The sequence below is a fragment of the Schistocerca americana genome, chromosome 5 (genome assembly GCF_021461395.2).
Source record: "Schistocerca americana isolate TAMUIC-IGC-003095 chromosome 5, iqSchAmer2.1, whole genome shotgun sequence".
NCBI classification, from domain to species: domain Eukaryota; kingdom Metazoa; phylum Arthropoda; class Insecta; order Orthoptera; family Acrididae; genus Schistocerca; species Schistocerca americana.
Window position 1 is genome coordinate 562,705,086 of NC_060123.1, and position 18,366 is coordinate 562,723,451.

The following is an 18,366-nucleotide window of genomic DNA, read 5'->3' on the forward strand; positions in this document are numbered from 1 at the left end:
AAAAAATACATGTTTCACTGTTTTTGGAAATTCCTGAACAGGTGAAATAGGGTCAGACTGATTCACCGGTTAATTAGTGCCCAGCCAAAACCCCTATGGATAGAAACTTGAAGTTTGGAGAGGTATGGATCTTAAACTGAAGTATCGTTTAAGAAGGGACTGTCCAAAATTGCACTCCTAAGGGAGTGAAATAGGGGATGAAAGGCTTTTTGAAATTATGTCACTATTAAGGGAATTTTGAAGCTAGAACCATGAAAGCTGGTATTTGGACTCTCAGTCAGAAAATAAAAAGTACATGTTTAAGCATTCTTGGAAATTCAACCACTAAGGGGATAAAATAGTAGGTGAAAGATTTTTTGAAAATAAATAATTACAAAAGAACTACTAAAGGATTTTTATGGCTACATCTATGACAACTGGTATTCAACTTCTTGGATATGAATGAAAAAAATGTGTGTTTCAGTGTTTCTGAGAATTCACCACTACAAGAGTGCAATAAGGGATGAAAATTTTTAAGAAAATATTCTGTTACATTAAAAAAATTTAAATCTAAATATGTGATTGAATGTTTTTTGGAAACACAAATCTCTAAGGGGGTAAAGTAGAGGATGAGATTTTTTATGAAAATGTTTTATTAAGAAAGTGTTTTTAAAGCTATATTTATGAAAATTTAAATTTGGCTTCTCATTTAGAAATAAAACAAATACCATATTTCACTGTTCTTGGAAATTCGACTCCTATGGGGGTGGAAGAGGAGATGGAAGTTTTCATGAAAATATATCACTGTGCAAGCATTTTTGAAGCTAAAGCTATGAAAATTTGTATTTAGCTCCTCTCTTAGAAATACAACATACAAATGCACAGTTCTTGGAAATTCAAACCCTTAGGGGGTGAAATGTATTGTGAAAATATTTCACTGCAAAAGCATTTTTAAAGTTAAATCTTTGAAATTGGTGTTTTGCTTCTTTGCTAGAGATGAATAAATACATGTTTAACTGTTTTTGGAAATTCAACCTCTAATGGGGTGAAATAGCATAGGACTGATTCATCATCACCCAGCCCAAAGTAGGCATTGTTTAAGAAGGGACTGTTCGAATTTCTACTCCTAAGCGAGTGAAACAAAGGATGAAAGGCTTTTTCGAAGTGTGTCACTGTTAAGGGTATTTTGAAGCTAGAACCACAAAAACAGATATTTGGTTTCTTAATCAGAAAATTAAAAAACGTGTTTCAGTATTTTTGTAAATTCGAGCACCAAGGGGGTAAAACAGTGGGTGTAGATTTTATAGAAAATATATAATTACTAAACAACTACTAAAGGATTTTTAAGGTTTCATGTGTACAGGAATATATCACTAGGGATAAGATAGATATTGCCTATAGGAAAATTAAAAAGTCCTTTGAAGGAAAGAGAACCACCTGTATGAATATCAAGAGCTCAGATGGAAAACCAGTTCTAAGCAAAGAAAGGTGGAAGGAGTATATAGAGGGTCAGTACAATGGAGATGTACTTCAGGGCAACATTATGGAAATGTAAGAGGATGTAGATGAAGATGAAATGGGAGGTATGATACTGCGGGAAGAATTTGACAGAGCACCAAAAGAAGCTTTCGAAGCAAGGTTCCAGGAATAGACAACATTCCATTAAAACTACTGATACCCTTGGGAGAGCCAGCCATGACAAAACTCTTACCATCTGGTGTGCAAGATGTATGAGATAGGCGAAATACCCTCAGACTTCAAGAAGAATATAATAATCCAATCCCAAAGAAAGCAGCTGTTGGCAGATGTGAAAATTACCAAACTATCAGTTTAATACATCACGGCTGCAAAATACTAACGCGAATTCTTTACAGACGGATGGAAAAACTGGTAGAAGCCGACCTCGGGGAAGATCAGTTTGGAACACGTGAGGCAATACTGACACTATGACTTACCTCAGAAAATAGATTAAGGGAAGGCAAACCTACATTTCTAGCATTTGTAGACTTAGAGAAAGCTTTTGGCAATGTTGACTGGAATACTCTCTTTCAGATTCTGAAGGTGGCGGAGGTAAAATACAGGGACTGAAAGGCTATTTACAATTTGTACAGAAACCAGATGGCAGTTATAAGAGTCGAGGGGCATGAAAGGGAAGCAGTGGTTGATAAGGGAGTGAGACAGGGTTGTAGCTTGAATATCTGTGTACTGAACAAGCAGTAAAGAAAACAAAATAAAAATTTGGAGTAAGAATGAAAATCCATGGAGAAGACATAAAAACTTTGACGTTTGCTGATGACGTAATTCTGTCCGAGACAGTAAAGGCCCTGGAAGAGCAGTTGAACGGAATGGACAGTGTCTTGAAAGGAGGATATAAGATGAACATCAACAAAAGCAAAAGGAGGATAATAGAATGTAGTCGAATAAAATAAGGTGATGCTGACAGAATTAGATTAGGAAATGAGACACTTAATGTAGTAGATGAGTTTTGTTATTTGCGAAGCAAAATAACTGATGATGGTCGAAGTATGGGGGATATAAAATATAAACTGGCTATGGCAAGGAAAGCATTTCTGAAGAAGAGAAATTTGTTAACTTCGAGTGTAGATTTAAATGTCAGGAAGTCTTTTCTGAAAGTATTTGTATGGAGTGTAGCCATGTATAGGAATGAAACATGGAGAATAAATAGTTTAGACAAGAAAGGAATAGAACCTTTCGAAATGTCGTGCTACAGAAGAATGCTGAAGATTGGATGGGTAGATCACACAAATAATGAGGAGGCAGTGAATAGGATTGGGGAGAAGAGGAATTCATGGCACAACTTGACTAGAGAAGGGATTGGTTGATAGGACACGTTCTAAGGCTTCAAGGGATCACCAACGTAGTATTTGAGGGAAATGGGGAGGGTAAAAATCACAGAGGGAGATCAAAAGATGAATACACAAAGCAGATTCAAAAGGATATAGGTTGCAGTAGTTACTCGCAAATGAAGAGGCTTGCACAGGATAGAGTGGCATGGAGAGCTGCATCAAACCAGTCTCTGGACTGAAGACCACAACCACAACAACAACAACAACAACAAGGCTTCATCAACGACAACTGGTATTCCATTTCTCGGTTTTATAAAAAAAAGAAACAAACACATTTCAGTGTTTCCGGAAATTGACCCTTAAGGCAGTTCAATAGGAGATGAAAATTTTTAAGAAAATATTTCATCACATTGAAAAAATTTTAAAGCTAAATTTATTAAATTTGATACTTCACTTCTTGGTTACATACAAAGAAATATTTGTTAGGGGATGAAAGTTGTGCTGTGGCTGAGCAGTCCTAGGCGCTTCAGTCTGGAACCGCGTGATTGCTATGGTCGCAAGTTTGAATCCTGCTTCGGGCATGGATGTGTGTGATGTCCTTAGGTTAGTTAGGTTTAAGTAGTTCTAAGTTCTAGGGGACAGATGACCTCAGATGTTAAGTCCCATAGTGCTCAGAGCCATTATGATGAAAGTTGCTACAGAAATCTCTCCAGAAGAACACAAAAGACATGATCAACAAAAACTTTGCAGAATCGCTATTTGATCAGATGTACAATCAGAAAAGACCATTATTATATGGCCTTAATCAGCATGAAAAACTTAGAATTTGTTTCAATTTGTGAATAACAAAAAATTCGATTATATAAAACAAAAAAAATCTCTGCAGGCTACACACTCTATGTGGGCTCTAAGCTAGTGTACAATAAAACTGTAGTATTTAAATATTAGATATTTGACTCACCTGGATAAACTTATTATATTGTGACATTTTGCCCAATACTTCAGGAAAATAATAAGTGGTCGTATTCTAAAATCCATGTCTAATACATGAGACAACTGCTTGCTCTTAAGTGCACATCCTTGTCCTTGGAAGCTAATATCACAAGCAATGCCAGTTGGTATATGGATGATTTTTACTATAGGTATGCGAGCTTCAGGAATTGCAACAATGGACCCAAATTTTCGGTGACGGGTCCATAGAAGTTTACGTACACGTCTCACTATCTGGGGACCATCAAAATTTCTGGCAGCAATCTCTGTAAAAATAAGTAAATAATAAATAATAATAATAATAATAATAATAATAACCATTCTTGCATAGACCGCCAAATAACCCACAAGTCGAAACAACAATAAAAACTATCAACACAATCATACACAACAAAATAAATGAAAACACAACTATGGAAGAGTTACAACGACTAGTTTATATAGGAGCACTCACTACTCTAAATATACACACTAGGCAGAGATCAGAACCAACCAACACACAGAAGAAACCCACAAAACCAGCATGGCAACACAGGCTACAGATCAGAATAGAAAAACTGAGAAAAGACATCGGACAGCTAACACAATTTATAAGAAATGAAATGTCAGAAAAAAAAACGAAAAAGGTTAGGTAAAATCTCACAACAAGAAGTGATAGAGCAATTAGATGAAAAGAAGCAGAAATTACAATCATTGGCCAAACGACTTAGAAGATACAAAAAAAGTGAAATAGAAGGAAACAAAATCAAACATTCAACACAAACCAAAAGAAATTTTAGCAGACAATAGATAACACACACATTAAAATAGACAACCCACCAAACATAACAGACATGGAACACTTCTGGAGCAACATATGGTCAAACCCGGTACAACATAACAGGCATGCACGGTGGATACAAGCAGAAACAGACACATACAAGATGATACGACAAATGCCTGAAGTGATAATTTTGCAACATGAAGTCACCCAAGCAATTAATTCTACACACAATTGGAAAGCCCCTGAAAAAGATAAAATAGCAAATTTCTGGCTAAAGAAGTTCACCTCAACACATTCACATCTAACTAAATTATTTAACATATCTAAAAACAAAGATGATGTGACTTACCGAACGAAAGCCCTGGCAGGTCGATAGACACACAAACAAACACAAACATACACACAAAATTCTAGCTTTCGCAACAAACGGTTGCTTTGTCAGGAAAGAGGGAAGAGGGAAAGACGAAAGGAAGTGGGTTTTAAGGGAGAGGGTAAGGAGTCATTCCAATCCCGGGAGCGGAAAGACTTACCTTAGGGGGAAAAAAAGGACATGTATACACTCGCACACACACACATATCCATCCACACATATACAGACACAAGCAGACATATTTAAAGACAAAGAGTTTCAACTCTTTGTCATACCACACAATATCCACCAGTACATCAATGCAATACAGCTACATCCAAACTTATATATACAACTACAGAAATCCGTAATTATTGATACATGTTCAATTACCCGAAAGTTCCTAAATGCAATATAACATATACCGTACAGTTAAAAGGAAGTCACACTTGATCAAGGTCCGCGTTACTTTCCGTTTTTGACCGGACATAACGTCTGAGAAAAGAAAGAATAATAATAATAATAATAATAATAATAATAATAATAATAATAGGAATAATGAGGATAATAATAGTATTGCTAAGAACTCATCATATATTTGTGGCATTTTGTAGCAGACAGACACTCACATAAGGTAGCTCAGCAGATTATCTGCTCTGAAGATGGCCCTAGCTTTGTTAGATGAGCTACCATCTTGCAATTTATGTGCCTATTTACCGTTCAGGGTATGCACTATATGATGAATGTCTTTTCACTCACTGCATGGTTTGTACTCAAACCAGGATTTTCCACTATTGTATTACTTGATTTAACAGATATTTAACAACAAACACATCACTTAATATTCTATTAAAAAAGGCTGAATAGACAGAACGTAATCCAACAGCAATATAAAAAGTTGACAGAGTGATTGATCTCTTAAAATCAAAAGTTAATTCGTTTAGTACTCTGGATCAATGTGGTAAAGATAAAATAATCAGTCAAATGCGATATAACACGACGTGTCAGTTTCTCTAATGTTAATAACAGTATTTCTGAAAAAAAAGGAAGTAACAGTACTACACAGAGAGACGTAATGTGAATTAAAAGGTAGCTGAAACAAAAAGGAGAGGTGTAAGTGATGTCCTAGAAGATGATTAATGTTGTACAATCTTTAATATTGTATGTTGCTGATTATTAATCATTTTCAGAGTCTATGCCGAAAACTTTATCTTCTGATATTTATATATAAAAATACAACAAACCATGATTACAGAAAATTGTTAAGGATACACAAGCTGTTAAAATTTAGTCCAGAAGCACTTTACATTTTCAATACTGCCATCTCCCCACTTTGCACTTTGTTGTGAATTGGCATAATTCTGTGTTGCTTTTTAAATGATACTGCAAATACTGAAATTTTACAGGGATATGGTTGTTGCACCATTCAAAAGTGCAATGTAAAAGCATTACAAGAACAAAAGTGTATTTCATTATACACTTTTCAAATAGATGATACAATTAGCACAAAAAATATATGAGACGTACAAGGAAAAAGTTTTATGCGCCCTCCCACGTTTGAGAGGTTATTATTTTATCTGCAGTCACAAAAAGAGGAATCTCTAAAACTATGAAACCAAAATTGAGAATACTTCTTATGGTTCAAATATAATGAACTAATTTGTGTGTGTGTGTGTGTGTGTGAGACCATCCCAGAAGCACTACAGAATGTAAGTCCGGCATTGTAGTCCTAGCATCATCACCTCATTTCCTTCCTGATGCACCCATCAATCTTTCCTTTTCCTTTGCTTGAGCAAACTGCAGTTGTGAATTATACTGATCTTGTCTGCAGTATGCAGAGCTTCAGTGGGGCAATTTTAAGGGCAAAGCATATTATTACTGGAAGATATCTTCACCTCTTTACCCAACTTCTTTCCTATAATTTTCATGTAATCTGCTATGGTTTGTTCCTCCTAGTCTTTTGCTCATACAAGATAACACTATTTATATAATATTATATATAAAAACAAAGATGAGGTGACTTACCGAACAAAAGCGCTGGCAGGTCGATAGACACACAAACAAACACAAACATACACACAAAATTCAAGCTTTCGCAACAGACTGTTGCCTCATCAGGAAAGAGGGAAGGAGAGGGGAAGACGAAAGGAAGTGGGTTTTAAGGGAGAGGGTAAGGAGTCATTCCAATCCCGGGAGCGGAAAGACTTACCTTAGGGGGAAAAAAGGACAGGTATACACTCCAGTGTATACCTGTCCATTTGTCCTTTTTTCCTTTTTTCCCCCTAAGGTAAGTCTTTCCGCTCCCGGGATTGGAATGACTCCTTACCCTCTCCCTTAAAACCCACTTCCTTTCGTCTTCCCCTCTCCTTCCCTTTTTCCTGATGAGGCAACAGTCTGTTGCGAAAGCTTGAATTTCGTGTGTATGTTTGTGTTTGTTTGTGTGTCTATCGACCTGCCAGCGCTTTTGTTCGGTAAGTCACCTCATCTTTGTTTTTATATATAATTTTTCCCACGTGGAATGTTTCCTTCCATTATATTGATATTTATATAATATATTGGAGATGCTGAGTCACAGACAGGCACAACAAAAAGACTGTCCCAAATAAGGTTTCGGCCAGCAAGGCCTTCATCAAAAATAGACGACAGACGCACGTGCAACCCCCCCCCACCCCCCCCACACACACACACAAACACAACTCACACATACACGACTGCAGTCTCTGGCAACTGAAGCCACACAGTGAGCAGCTGCACCAGTGCATGATGTGACTGGGAGGAGGTAAGGAGGAGACTGTGGCAGGGTGGAGGAGGGGTAGTATGGTAGGGGTGGGGGACGGTGAAGAGCTGCTGAGGAGGGAGCAGGGACTAGGTGGAGAGATAGTAGGGAGCTATCTGCAGTCGGGAGGTTAGACAGTGGGCATGGGACAGGTTGGTGGGAGGGGGGGGGGGGGTTAGTGGAAGGAGAGAGAAGTAAAAGAATGGGTTTGATGGTGGAATGAGAGAGCTGTGTAGTACTGGAATGGGAACAGGGAAGGGGCTCGATGGATGAGGGCAATGACTAAAGAAGGTTGAGGCCTAGAGGGTTACGGAAACGTAGGATATATTGCAGGGAAAATTCCCACCTGCACATTTCAGAAAGGCTGGTGTTGATGGGAAGCAGTCACTGAAATGAAGGGCAGTGTGCTCAGCAACAGGGTGGTCGACTTATTTCTTGGCCACAGTTTGTCGGTGGCCATTCCTGCATATGTTGTCATGCCCACATTGATTTCAGCGCAATAGTTGCAGCTTAGGTCATAGACCACATGACTGGTTTTGCAGGTAGGTAGGTTTTGATGGAATAGGTGATGTTTGTGACAGAACTGGAGTAGGTGGTGGGTGGATGTATTGGACAGGTCTTGCATCTAGGTGTATTGCAGGGATATGAGCCATGAGATAGGGGTTGTGTGCAGTGGTTGTGTTGGGATGGACAAATATATTGTGTAGGTTTGATGGATGGCGGAATACCACTGTGGGAGGGGTGGGAAGGATAATGGGCAGCACATTCCTAATTTCAGGGCATGATGAGAGGTAGTCAAAACCCTGGCAGAGAATCTAGTTCAGTTGCTCCAGTCCTGGGTGGTGCTGACTTATGAGTGGAGTGCTCCTCTGTGGCCGGATGGTGAGACTTTGGTAGGTGGTGGGAGACTGGAAAGATAAGGCATGGGAGATTTGTTTTCATACAAGTTTGGAAGGATAATTACGGTCTGTGAAGGCTTCAGTGAGACAGTCAAAATATTTCAAGAGGGACCGCTCGTCACTGCAGATGCGACAACCACAGGTGGCTAGACTGTATGGAAGGGACTTCTTAGTATGGAACGGGTGACAGCCGTCGAAGTGGATGTATCGGTGGTGGTTAGTAGGTTTGATATGGACAGAGGTACTGATGTAGCCATCCTTGAGGTGGAGGTCAATCTCTAGGAAGGTGGCTTGTTGGGTTGAGTAGGACCAGGTGAAGCACATGGGGGAGAAGCTGTTGGAGTTCTTGAGGAATGTGATAGGGTGTCCTCACCCTCGATCCACATCACAAAGATGTCATCAATGAATGTGAATTAGGTGAGGGGTTTAGGATTCTGGGTGTTTAGGAAGGATTCCTCTAGATGGCCCATGAATAGGTTGGCACAGTATGGTGCCATGTGGGTGCCATGCAGTCACCACTCCCATCATGCACTGGTGCTGGTGCTCGCTGTGTGGCTTCAGTTGCCAGAGACTGCAGTAGTGTGAGAGTTGCATTTGCGTATGTGTGTGTGTGTGTGTGTGGGGGGGGGGGGTCTATTTTTGATGAAGGCCTTGCTGGCCGAAACCTTATTTGTGAGTCTTTTTGTTGTGCCTATTTGCAACTCGGCATTTCCACTATTTGGTGAGTGCCAACTTCCCTTTTCTAATATTGTTATCTTGATGGATTTTCCATTGTTTGTTTATATTATATAGCTTTTTCCATCACTCCATGATCTTTTAGGCATGTAGGTACTTTAACGGAAAAACAATAAACATCTCATTTTGATTTTCAATTCATTACTAGAAGGTGTTGTTCCCTTTACAAAACATCATGTCATCCTTTCATCTCAATGGGGAGTGTTAATCAGGGACAAGGGTATCGTCAAGAGTGTCCCAGAAAAGTGTGATAGAACTGCTGTTATTATCTATATACATAAATGATCTGGCAGACAGGGTGGGCAGCAATCTACTGTTGTTTGCTGATGATGCTGTGGTGTACAGGAAGCTGTCCAAGATGGGTGACTGTAGGATTATACAAGATCACTTAGACAAAATTTCTAGTTGGTTTAATGAATGGCAGTTGGCACTAAATGTAGAAAAATGTAAGTTGATTTGCATCAATAGGAAAATCAAACCTGAAATGTTCAGACACAGCATAAGTAGTGTCCTGCTTGACACAATCATGCCGTTTAATATCTACGCATAATATTGCAAAGTGATATTAAAACTGAACAAACAGGAGGATTGTGGTATGAAAGGTGTATGGCAACTTTGGTTTATTGGGTGATTTTTAGGAAAATGAGGTTCATTTGTAAGGACACTGCATAACAGGACACTAGTGCAACCAATTCTTGAGCAATACTCGAGTGTTTGGGATACGCGCGACGTTGGATTAAAGGAAAACATTGAAGCAATTCACAGGCAGGCTACTACATTCATTACTAGTAGATTCGAACAACATGTAACTGTTACAGAGATGCCTTGGAAAATCAAGTGGGAATCCCAGGAGGGAAGGTAACATGCTTTTCGATGATCACTATAGGGAAAGGAATACTAGTGAGAAAATTCAGAGAACTGGTATTGAAACTGACTGCAGAATGGTCCTACTACCATCAACAAACTAACATTTCACATCAGGACCACAAAGATAAGACCGAGAAATTAGGACCCATGTGGAGGCATGTAAACAGTTATTTTTCTCTAGTTCTAAACGAAAGGAAATTACTAGTTATGGTACAGGGCACCCTCCACCACACACCATATGGTGGCTATCACGTTATGTATGTAGATGTAGAAAGTGAGAATCTTCATCATCTACAGGTTCTATTTCCAATCCTGGATCTTCACATACAAAATACACAAATCTACTATTTTGTCAGCATTCTATTGGCCACTTATATATTTGCATGCATCCATTAATGAACCACAAATGACCTCACTGAACTACTCTCACACATCACTAGAGTGTAATAACCATTATATGCCGCTCCAATGCCATAGGCCAAGGAACTCGGACTGTTAAACTCTTGCTTGTACGAGATACAGTGCCACTGGCAACATCAGGATGTGTACACCTGTATGGTGTATGGACATAATGCTGTTAAGTGCTAACAAAATTGATATTGTATAAAGCAAAATTTTAATAAACGAGGTTTAACATGACTATGAGGCATGTTGCATCAGTGTTACTGAGACAGAAGCACCTTTTAATTTTTCCATATTTTTGTTGAGACACAAACCCAAAAATACACTGTCAATTAAATAATTTTGATATCAGAATTGTCAAGTCTAAGGTGGAGGGCACCAAAGAGGCAAATTGTATCACTATTTGTGAAGTGTAAATACCTTTCTATTTTACATATCTTTGTAGAGGCACTGCAACTGAAGCAGAGCCATCCACAAGAAACAAATAGAGGATCACAATATTCTATAATTAGGATATTTTAAAATACTTTAACAATTTTTAATTTTTACTATCTGGATATTGTATCAAATAAATTCTCAAACATCATTTTGCATCTTATCCATGACTTGCACAGATTTTTGTTAGAAACCTCATTCTCGATACTCTTTTAATCACATGAAGGTGCTACATATAGTGCCTTGTGTAATGAAGGTAAAAATAAACCAGCTTCCTCAGGGCAGTTCAATAGTGTGTACTGTGTCTGCAATTGAAAATGGAACCTTACTATTTGTGTACACTCTTCAAAGTGCAGAGATGCCTCAAATGATCATTCCAAAATTAGGCCATAAACACATTGTGACTTTACGGAAAGAAGTGCTGTCAACACAGGAAGTTGCATACCGATTTGCTTTACACCACAGCAACACCATTTGGACATACAGGCGCTATCTTGAGATACACAACACTGAAGATGTGCCTTGTAGGGGTCACACATGGTCAACAGTATCAGCTGACCACTGCTATCTACAGACTATGGCCTATACAGGGTTGCCACAAGTTTCCCCAAGTGAAATTCCCTGATATTTACTTGATTTCCAGACAAGTTTTAGTTTCTTTCTCTGACAAATTTTGAGATATCAAGGGTAAATTACGACATAAGTTGACAATCTGTCTTCACAGCCACGGTGCAAGAAACAAAAGTGCAAACGAGAAAATACTTAAAAAAACTCGCAAGCAAATGGCATTTCCTCATGTGGACAAAAGTCTTAAGTACTAACATCAACATCCTTTGTAATTGACTGTTTTTAGATGGAGAAAGCAAGCCAAATAGTATATTTGTTTCATTAAGATGATTGATGTTATTTAATTAAATAAAACAAAACACATCTGATGACAAAAATATGTGTCTCCTTGGAGTCACAAGACAGATTTAAAATACCTTCACTGATTTCAGAAATAACCTCAGAAAAAAGTAGGCCTCTTGAAAGAAGTGTATAAGGCAGGGAAGAATTGTGTAAACCAACACTGTAGGTGACCTTTACTGAAATAACCTCAGAAAAAAAGTAGACCTCTTGAAAGAAGTACATAAGGCAGGGAAGAATTGAGTAAACCAACACTATAGGGTGACCACCAATAAAATGTTGGTTCTACTACTTTCATTATTGTCGGTTATTACCCACTTTATTATATACATTCTTTTACAAGCGCTTTGTGATTTATCTTTAGAGAAATATATGAGTACATGATGTACAAATTGCCAGCAACTGACACAATTTTCTTCTTCTTCTCATCCATACTTTCTAACATACCAACTACTTTTGAAGTGACAAAATGTACTAGAACAAATAAAATGTCTATAAAATGGCACACTGTACAACATACTTGAGGTGAGACAGTCACTATTCCTGAAATCTATCGCCCATGGCCTCTGACCTGCTGAGGAGCACTGCAGTCCGAGGTTCTTGGATAAACCATGAAACTTTACTGCATTACACCATGCACAAACAGACCTGGCCTATGGGCAGATTGGTGAGACTAGATCCATCGGGCAGGGCCTGGTGGGAACTGAAAGGCTTCAGATCAGCAGGCCCAATCCATTACTGATACCCGCAAAAACAGCCTGCAGTTTTGGCCTGTCACAGAAATCCACTCATGTGGCCAGCTATTCACGATCCACAGACAGCATGTTGACGAAATGAGGCCACATTAATCAATCTGTGCAACAGATAATTTAGACAAATACTCTGAGAATCAATAATAATGAAGACTGGTAGCAACTCACTGTAAAGATGATCGCTGAGCTGCAGACAGACACATAGAAAAGACAAAGACCAAGTTGATCAATCCGTGCAACAGAAAATTTGTGCAAATACTCGGAGAATCAATAATAATGAAGATAGGTAGCAACTCACTGTAAAGATGATCGCTGAGCCACAGACAGTCACGTAGAAAAGACAAAGACCACGTTGATCAATCCGTGCAACAGATGATTTGCACAAATACTCTGAGAATCATTAATAATGAGGATAGGTAGCAACTCGCCATAAAGATGATCGCTGAGCCGCAGACAGACACGTAGAAAAGACACACACACTCTCACAACTAAATTTTCAGCCATAGGTTTTGTTAGCTTCTGGACTACATTTTAACAGCTTGTGTTTCTTTAACAATTTCCTGCAATAATGCTTTGTTCTATTTTTAGATTTAAATATCAGAAGATAAACTCTTCATCACAGACTCTGAAAATGCACACATTCACACAATCACTCAGTCACAACTAGCGCACACATGACCACTGTCTCTGGCCTGTGCACCTGTGCACCTACAGTCTCTGAGAATCAGATCCAAACAAACCACTCCTCACACCTCTCTGCCTGCAGCTAGCTAGCAGCAAGAACTGGTAGCAGCACTGACTGCTAGATGAGGGGAGTGGTAGGAAGGAGAGAAGCAGCACTGAAGAGGGGGTAGGGATGTGGCACACATACTCAGCTGCACCCAGTCAGCAACGATGCATGACACCTCAGTAAACAAACCATTCCATCTACTGAGACAAAAATGAGATTTTTCCAGTTTTTTTTTTTTTTTCAAATTTCCCTGATTTCTGTGACATGTTTGAAATTCCCTGATTTATAGATCCTGTGACAACCCTGCCATAGGTACCCTGAAGAGAATGCAACAGTACTGTGAGCATCCTTTTTGGACGCAACTGTGAGGGCTGTGAAGACCCTAGCAATAGGTAATCATCTCCACATGGTCAATTTGGTTTGCATACAAGTCCAAAGAAACTTTACATCATAATTCAGAATAACACAGACACTGCAATATCATATTTATCTGCTGACACCAAGCATGCAACTTTCAGGTAAAATGTGTCACTTGTACTGGAATATACATAATGGATGTACCAGTAAAGGTTGTAGACACATGTTTGATGACATATGGAAGTACGTGTCCAGCCGTGAGTCATGCACAGATAGCCAAATGGTAAGGCAACCACTTGTGATAAGTGGGAAATGCACAAATTTTCATTGTTGTCATCCCATTCTGCAACTGATGGTTGTCCAGATTCGCAATTGCAAATACATTCAATGTACCAATACAAACTCACTAGGTGGATGTGATCGAGGATGGACCTATACTGTAATGGGAGAAAAAGAAAATCAGGTGAATTATTGCCATAACAATTTAGGATTTTCCTGGAAGAGGTGTGTCTGATGGTCTAACAATGGTAGGATGCTGTTACTATTCAAAGGCTTACCCCAAGTTAGTAAGACAGAAGAATTTACCTGGATAGTGTAGCTTCTTGGAGTTCCACATATGGCTGAATGAATGAACAAGGACTCGTGTGCCTGAGCTTTTCTGTCTACATAAGGCACAGGGGACATGAGTAAACAATATGAAGCAACAAAGAGTTGTGAATTACTTTTGGCCTCTAACTCTTCAAGAGAATGATTTATGGTTACGTACGTAACGTCATGAGTGTGAGACTTGGGTCAGTTACAACCTTAGCATAATGATAAATAGTTGTTGGATTCTATAAAGTGTCAAAGAAAGGCACAAGTTTATGAATATATACATCTGCATGGTTCTGGCTTAGTAGCTAACCATAACATAGAGTAACTTCCAGTAATAAGGGATTTTATGCAGTTTTGATAAAAGTATGGGTTTTATACAGTTTGGGTAAAAGTACTGAAGTACATGGTTGGTTTTGTAAATGTTCTTATGGGAAGGGCTTCATTTTAACATAGTTGTTCCTTTTCACATTTTCTGTTGGCTTGTGACTTAAACGATCTGGATAAGACAGTTTTCTATACTGCGGAATAACTAACCTGTTTCATGAGTAACTTGGGAACAGTTAATAGCTGAACCTGGAACGACGGACTATCTTGTGTGTGTTTAGACCACATTTTCCTGAGAAAACAAAGATGATGTGACTTACCAAATGAAAGTGCTGGCAGGTCGACAGACACACAAACAAACACAAACATACACACAAAATTCTAGCTTTCGCAACCAATGGTTGCTTCGTCAGGAAAGAGGGAAGGAGAGGGAAAGACAAAAGGATGTGGGTTTTAAGGGAGAGGGTAAGGAGTCATTCCAATCCCGGGAGCGGAAAGACTTACCTTAGGGGGAAAAAAGGACGGGTATACACTCGCACACACACACATATCCATCCGCACATACACAGAGACACGCAGACATTTGTAAAGGCAAAGAGTTTGGGCAGAGATGTCAGTCGAGGCGGAAGAAAGAGGCAAAGATGTTGTTGAAAGACAGATGAGGTATGAGTGGCGGCAACTTGAAATTAGCGGAGATTGAGGCCTGGCAGATAACGAGAAGAGAGGATATACTGAAGGGCAAGTTCCCATCTCCGGAGTTCTGACAGGTTGGTGTTAGTGGGAAGTATCCAGATAACCCGGACGGTGTAACACTGTGCCAAGATGTGCTGGCCGTGCACCAAGCCATGTTTAGCCACAGGGTGATCCTCATTACCAACAAACACTGTCTGCCAGTGTCCATTCATGCGAATGGACAGTTTGTTGCTGGTCATTCCCACATAGAAAGCTTCACAGTGTAGGCGGGTCAGTTGGTAAATCACGTGGGTGCTTTCACACGTGGCTCTGCCTTTGATCGTGTACACATTCCGGATTACAGGACTGGAGTAGGTGGTGGTGGGAGGGTGCATTGGACAGGTTTTACACCGGGGGCGGTTACAAGGGTAGCAGCCAGAGGGTAAGGAAGGTGGTTTGGGGATTTCATAGGGATGAACTAAGAGGTTACGAAGGTTAGGTGGACGGCGGAAATACACTCTTGGTGGAGTGGGGAGGATTTCATGAAGGATGGATCTCATTTTAGGGTAGAATTTGAGGAAGTCGTATCCCTGCTGGAGAGCCACATTCAGAGTCTGATCCAGTCCCGGAAAGTATCCTGTCACAAGTGGGGCACTTTTGTGTTTCTTCTGTAGGAGGTTCTGAGTTTGAGGGGATGAGGAAGTGGCTCTGGTTATTTGCTTCTGTACCAGGTCGGGAGGGTAGTTGCGGGTTTTCAGGTTGTTGGTGTAATGGTTCAGGGCTTCCGGACTGGAGCAGATTCGTTTGCCACGAAGACCTAGGCTGTAGGGAAGGGACCGTTTGATGTGGAATGGGTGGCAGCTGTCATAATGGAGGTACTGTTGCTTGTTGGTGGGTTTGATGTGGACGGACGTGTGAAGCTGGCCATTGGACAGATGGAGGTCAACGTCAAGGAAAGTGGCATGGGATTCTCCCATCCTTCATCAAAGACACCAACCACTTTCTCGAACGCCTGGAATCCTTACCCAATCTATTACCCCCAGAAACCATCCTTGTAAACATCAATAAATCTGTACCAAACTTTGGGTTGGCAGGCTTGGTACAGATTTATTGATGACATCTTCATGATCTGGACTCACAGTGAAGAAGAACTCCAGAATTTCCTCTCCAACCTCAACTCCTTTGGTTCCATCAGATTCACCTGGTCCCACTCCAAATCCCATGCCACTTTCCTTGATGTTGACCTCCACCTGTCCAATGGCCAGCTTCACACGTCCATCCACATCAAACCCACCAACAAGCAACAGTACCTCCATTATGACAGCTGCCACCCATTCCACATCAAACGGTCCCTTCCCTACAGCCTAGGTCTTCGTGGCAAACGAATCTGCTCCAGTCCGGAAGCCCTGAACCATTACACCAACAACCTGAAAACAGCTTTCACATCCCGCAACTGCCCTCCCGACCTGGTACAGAAGCAAATAACCAGAGCCACTTCCTCATCCCCTCAAACTCAGAACCTCCTACAGAAGAAACACAAAAGTGCCCCACTTGTGACAGGATACTTTCCGGGACTGGATCAGACTCTGAATGTGGCTCTCCAGCAGGGATACGACTTCCTCAAATCCTGCCCTGAAATGAGATCCATCCTTCATGAAATCCTCCCCACTCCACCAAGAGTGTATTTCCGCCGTCCACCTAACCTTCGTAACCTCTTAGTTCATCCCTATGAAATCCCCAAACCACCTTCCTTACCCTCTGGCTGCTACCCTTGTAACTGCCCCCGGTGTAAAACCTGTCCAATGCACCCTCCCACCACCACCTACTCCAGTCCTGTAACCTGGAAGTTGTACACGATCAAGGGCAGAGCCACGTGTGAAAGCACCCACGTGATTTACCAACTGACCTGCCTACACTGTGACGCATTCTATGTGGGAATGACCAGCAACAAACTGTCCATTCGCATGAATGGACACAAGCAGACAGTGTTTGTTGGTAATGAGGATCACCCTATGGCTAAACATGCCTTGGTGCACGGCAAGCACATCTTGGCACAGTGTTACACCGTCCGGGTTATCTGGATACTTCCCACTAACACCAACCTATCCGAACTCCAGAGATGGGAACATGCTCTTGAACATATCCTCTCTTCCCATTATCCACCAGGCCTCAATCTCCGCTAATTTCAAGTTGCCGCCACTCATACCTCACCTGTCATTCAACAACATCTTTGCCTCTGCACTTCCACCTCGACTGACATATCTGCCCAAACTCTTTGCCTCTGTATATGTCTGCTTGTGTCTGTATATGTGTGGATGGATATGTGTGTGTGTGCGAGTGGTTACCCGTCCTTTTTTCCCCCTAAGGTAAGTCTTTCCGCTCCCGGGATTGGAATGACTCCTTACCCTCTCCCTTAAAACCCAAATCCTTTCGTCTATCCCTCTACTTCCCTCTTTCCTGACGAAGCAACCGTTGGTTGCGAAAGCTAGAATTTTGTGTGTATATATATATATATATATATATATGATTATAATAGAGGGAAACACTCCACGTAGGAAAAATATATCTTAAAACAAAGATGATGTGACTTACCAAATGAAAGTGCTGGCAGGTCGGCAGACACACAAACAAACACAAACATACACACAAAATTCAAGCTTTCGCAACAAACTGTTGCCTCATCAGGAAAGAGGGAAGGAGAGGGAAAGACGAAAGGATGTGGGTTTTAAGGGAGAGGGTAAGGAGTCATTCCAATCCCGGGAGCGGAAAGACTTACCTTAGGGGGAAAAAAGGACGGGTATACACTCGCACACACACACATATCCATCCACATATATACAGACACAAGCAGACATATTTCCCGCGTGGAATGTTTCCCTATTATATTCACTATAAAGTAAGGTGTATAAGTATAACCTTTTGTAATCAATACAGTGACTTACTGAAGATTTGAGTTGAAAAGTAATTAACACTGATTTAGTTTACCTGTAGGATAAGCATGTCACGATATCATCTATCTAATAGGGGAA

General features: G+C 40.3%; 1 protein-coding gene across 2 annotated transcripts in view; it reads right to left on the minus strand.

The window, feature by feature from the left end:
* LOC124615396 overlaps positions 1 to 18,366 on the minus strand; it is a 244,114-nt gene that overhangs the window by 113,948 nt on the left and 111,800 nt on the right. For both annotated transcript variants that reach the window (XM_047143227.1, XM_047143226.1), the window contains exon 7: positions 3,748 to 4,042. In XM_047143227.1, the coding sequence (XP_046999183.1) occupies positions 3,748 to 4,042 (295 nt within the window). The remainder of the gene's footprint in view (positions 1 to 3,747; positions 4,043 to 18,366) is intronic.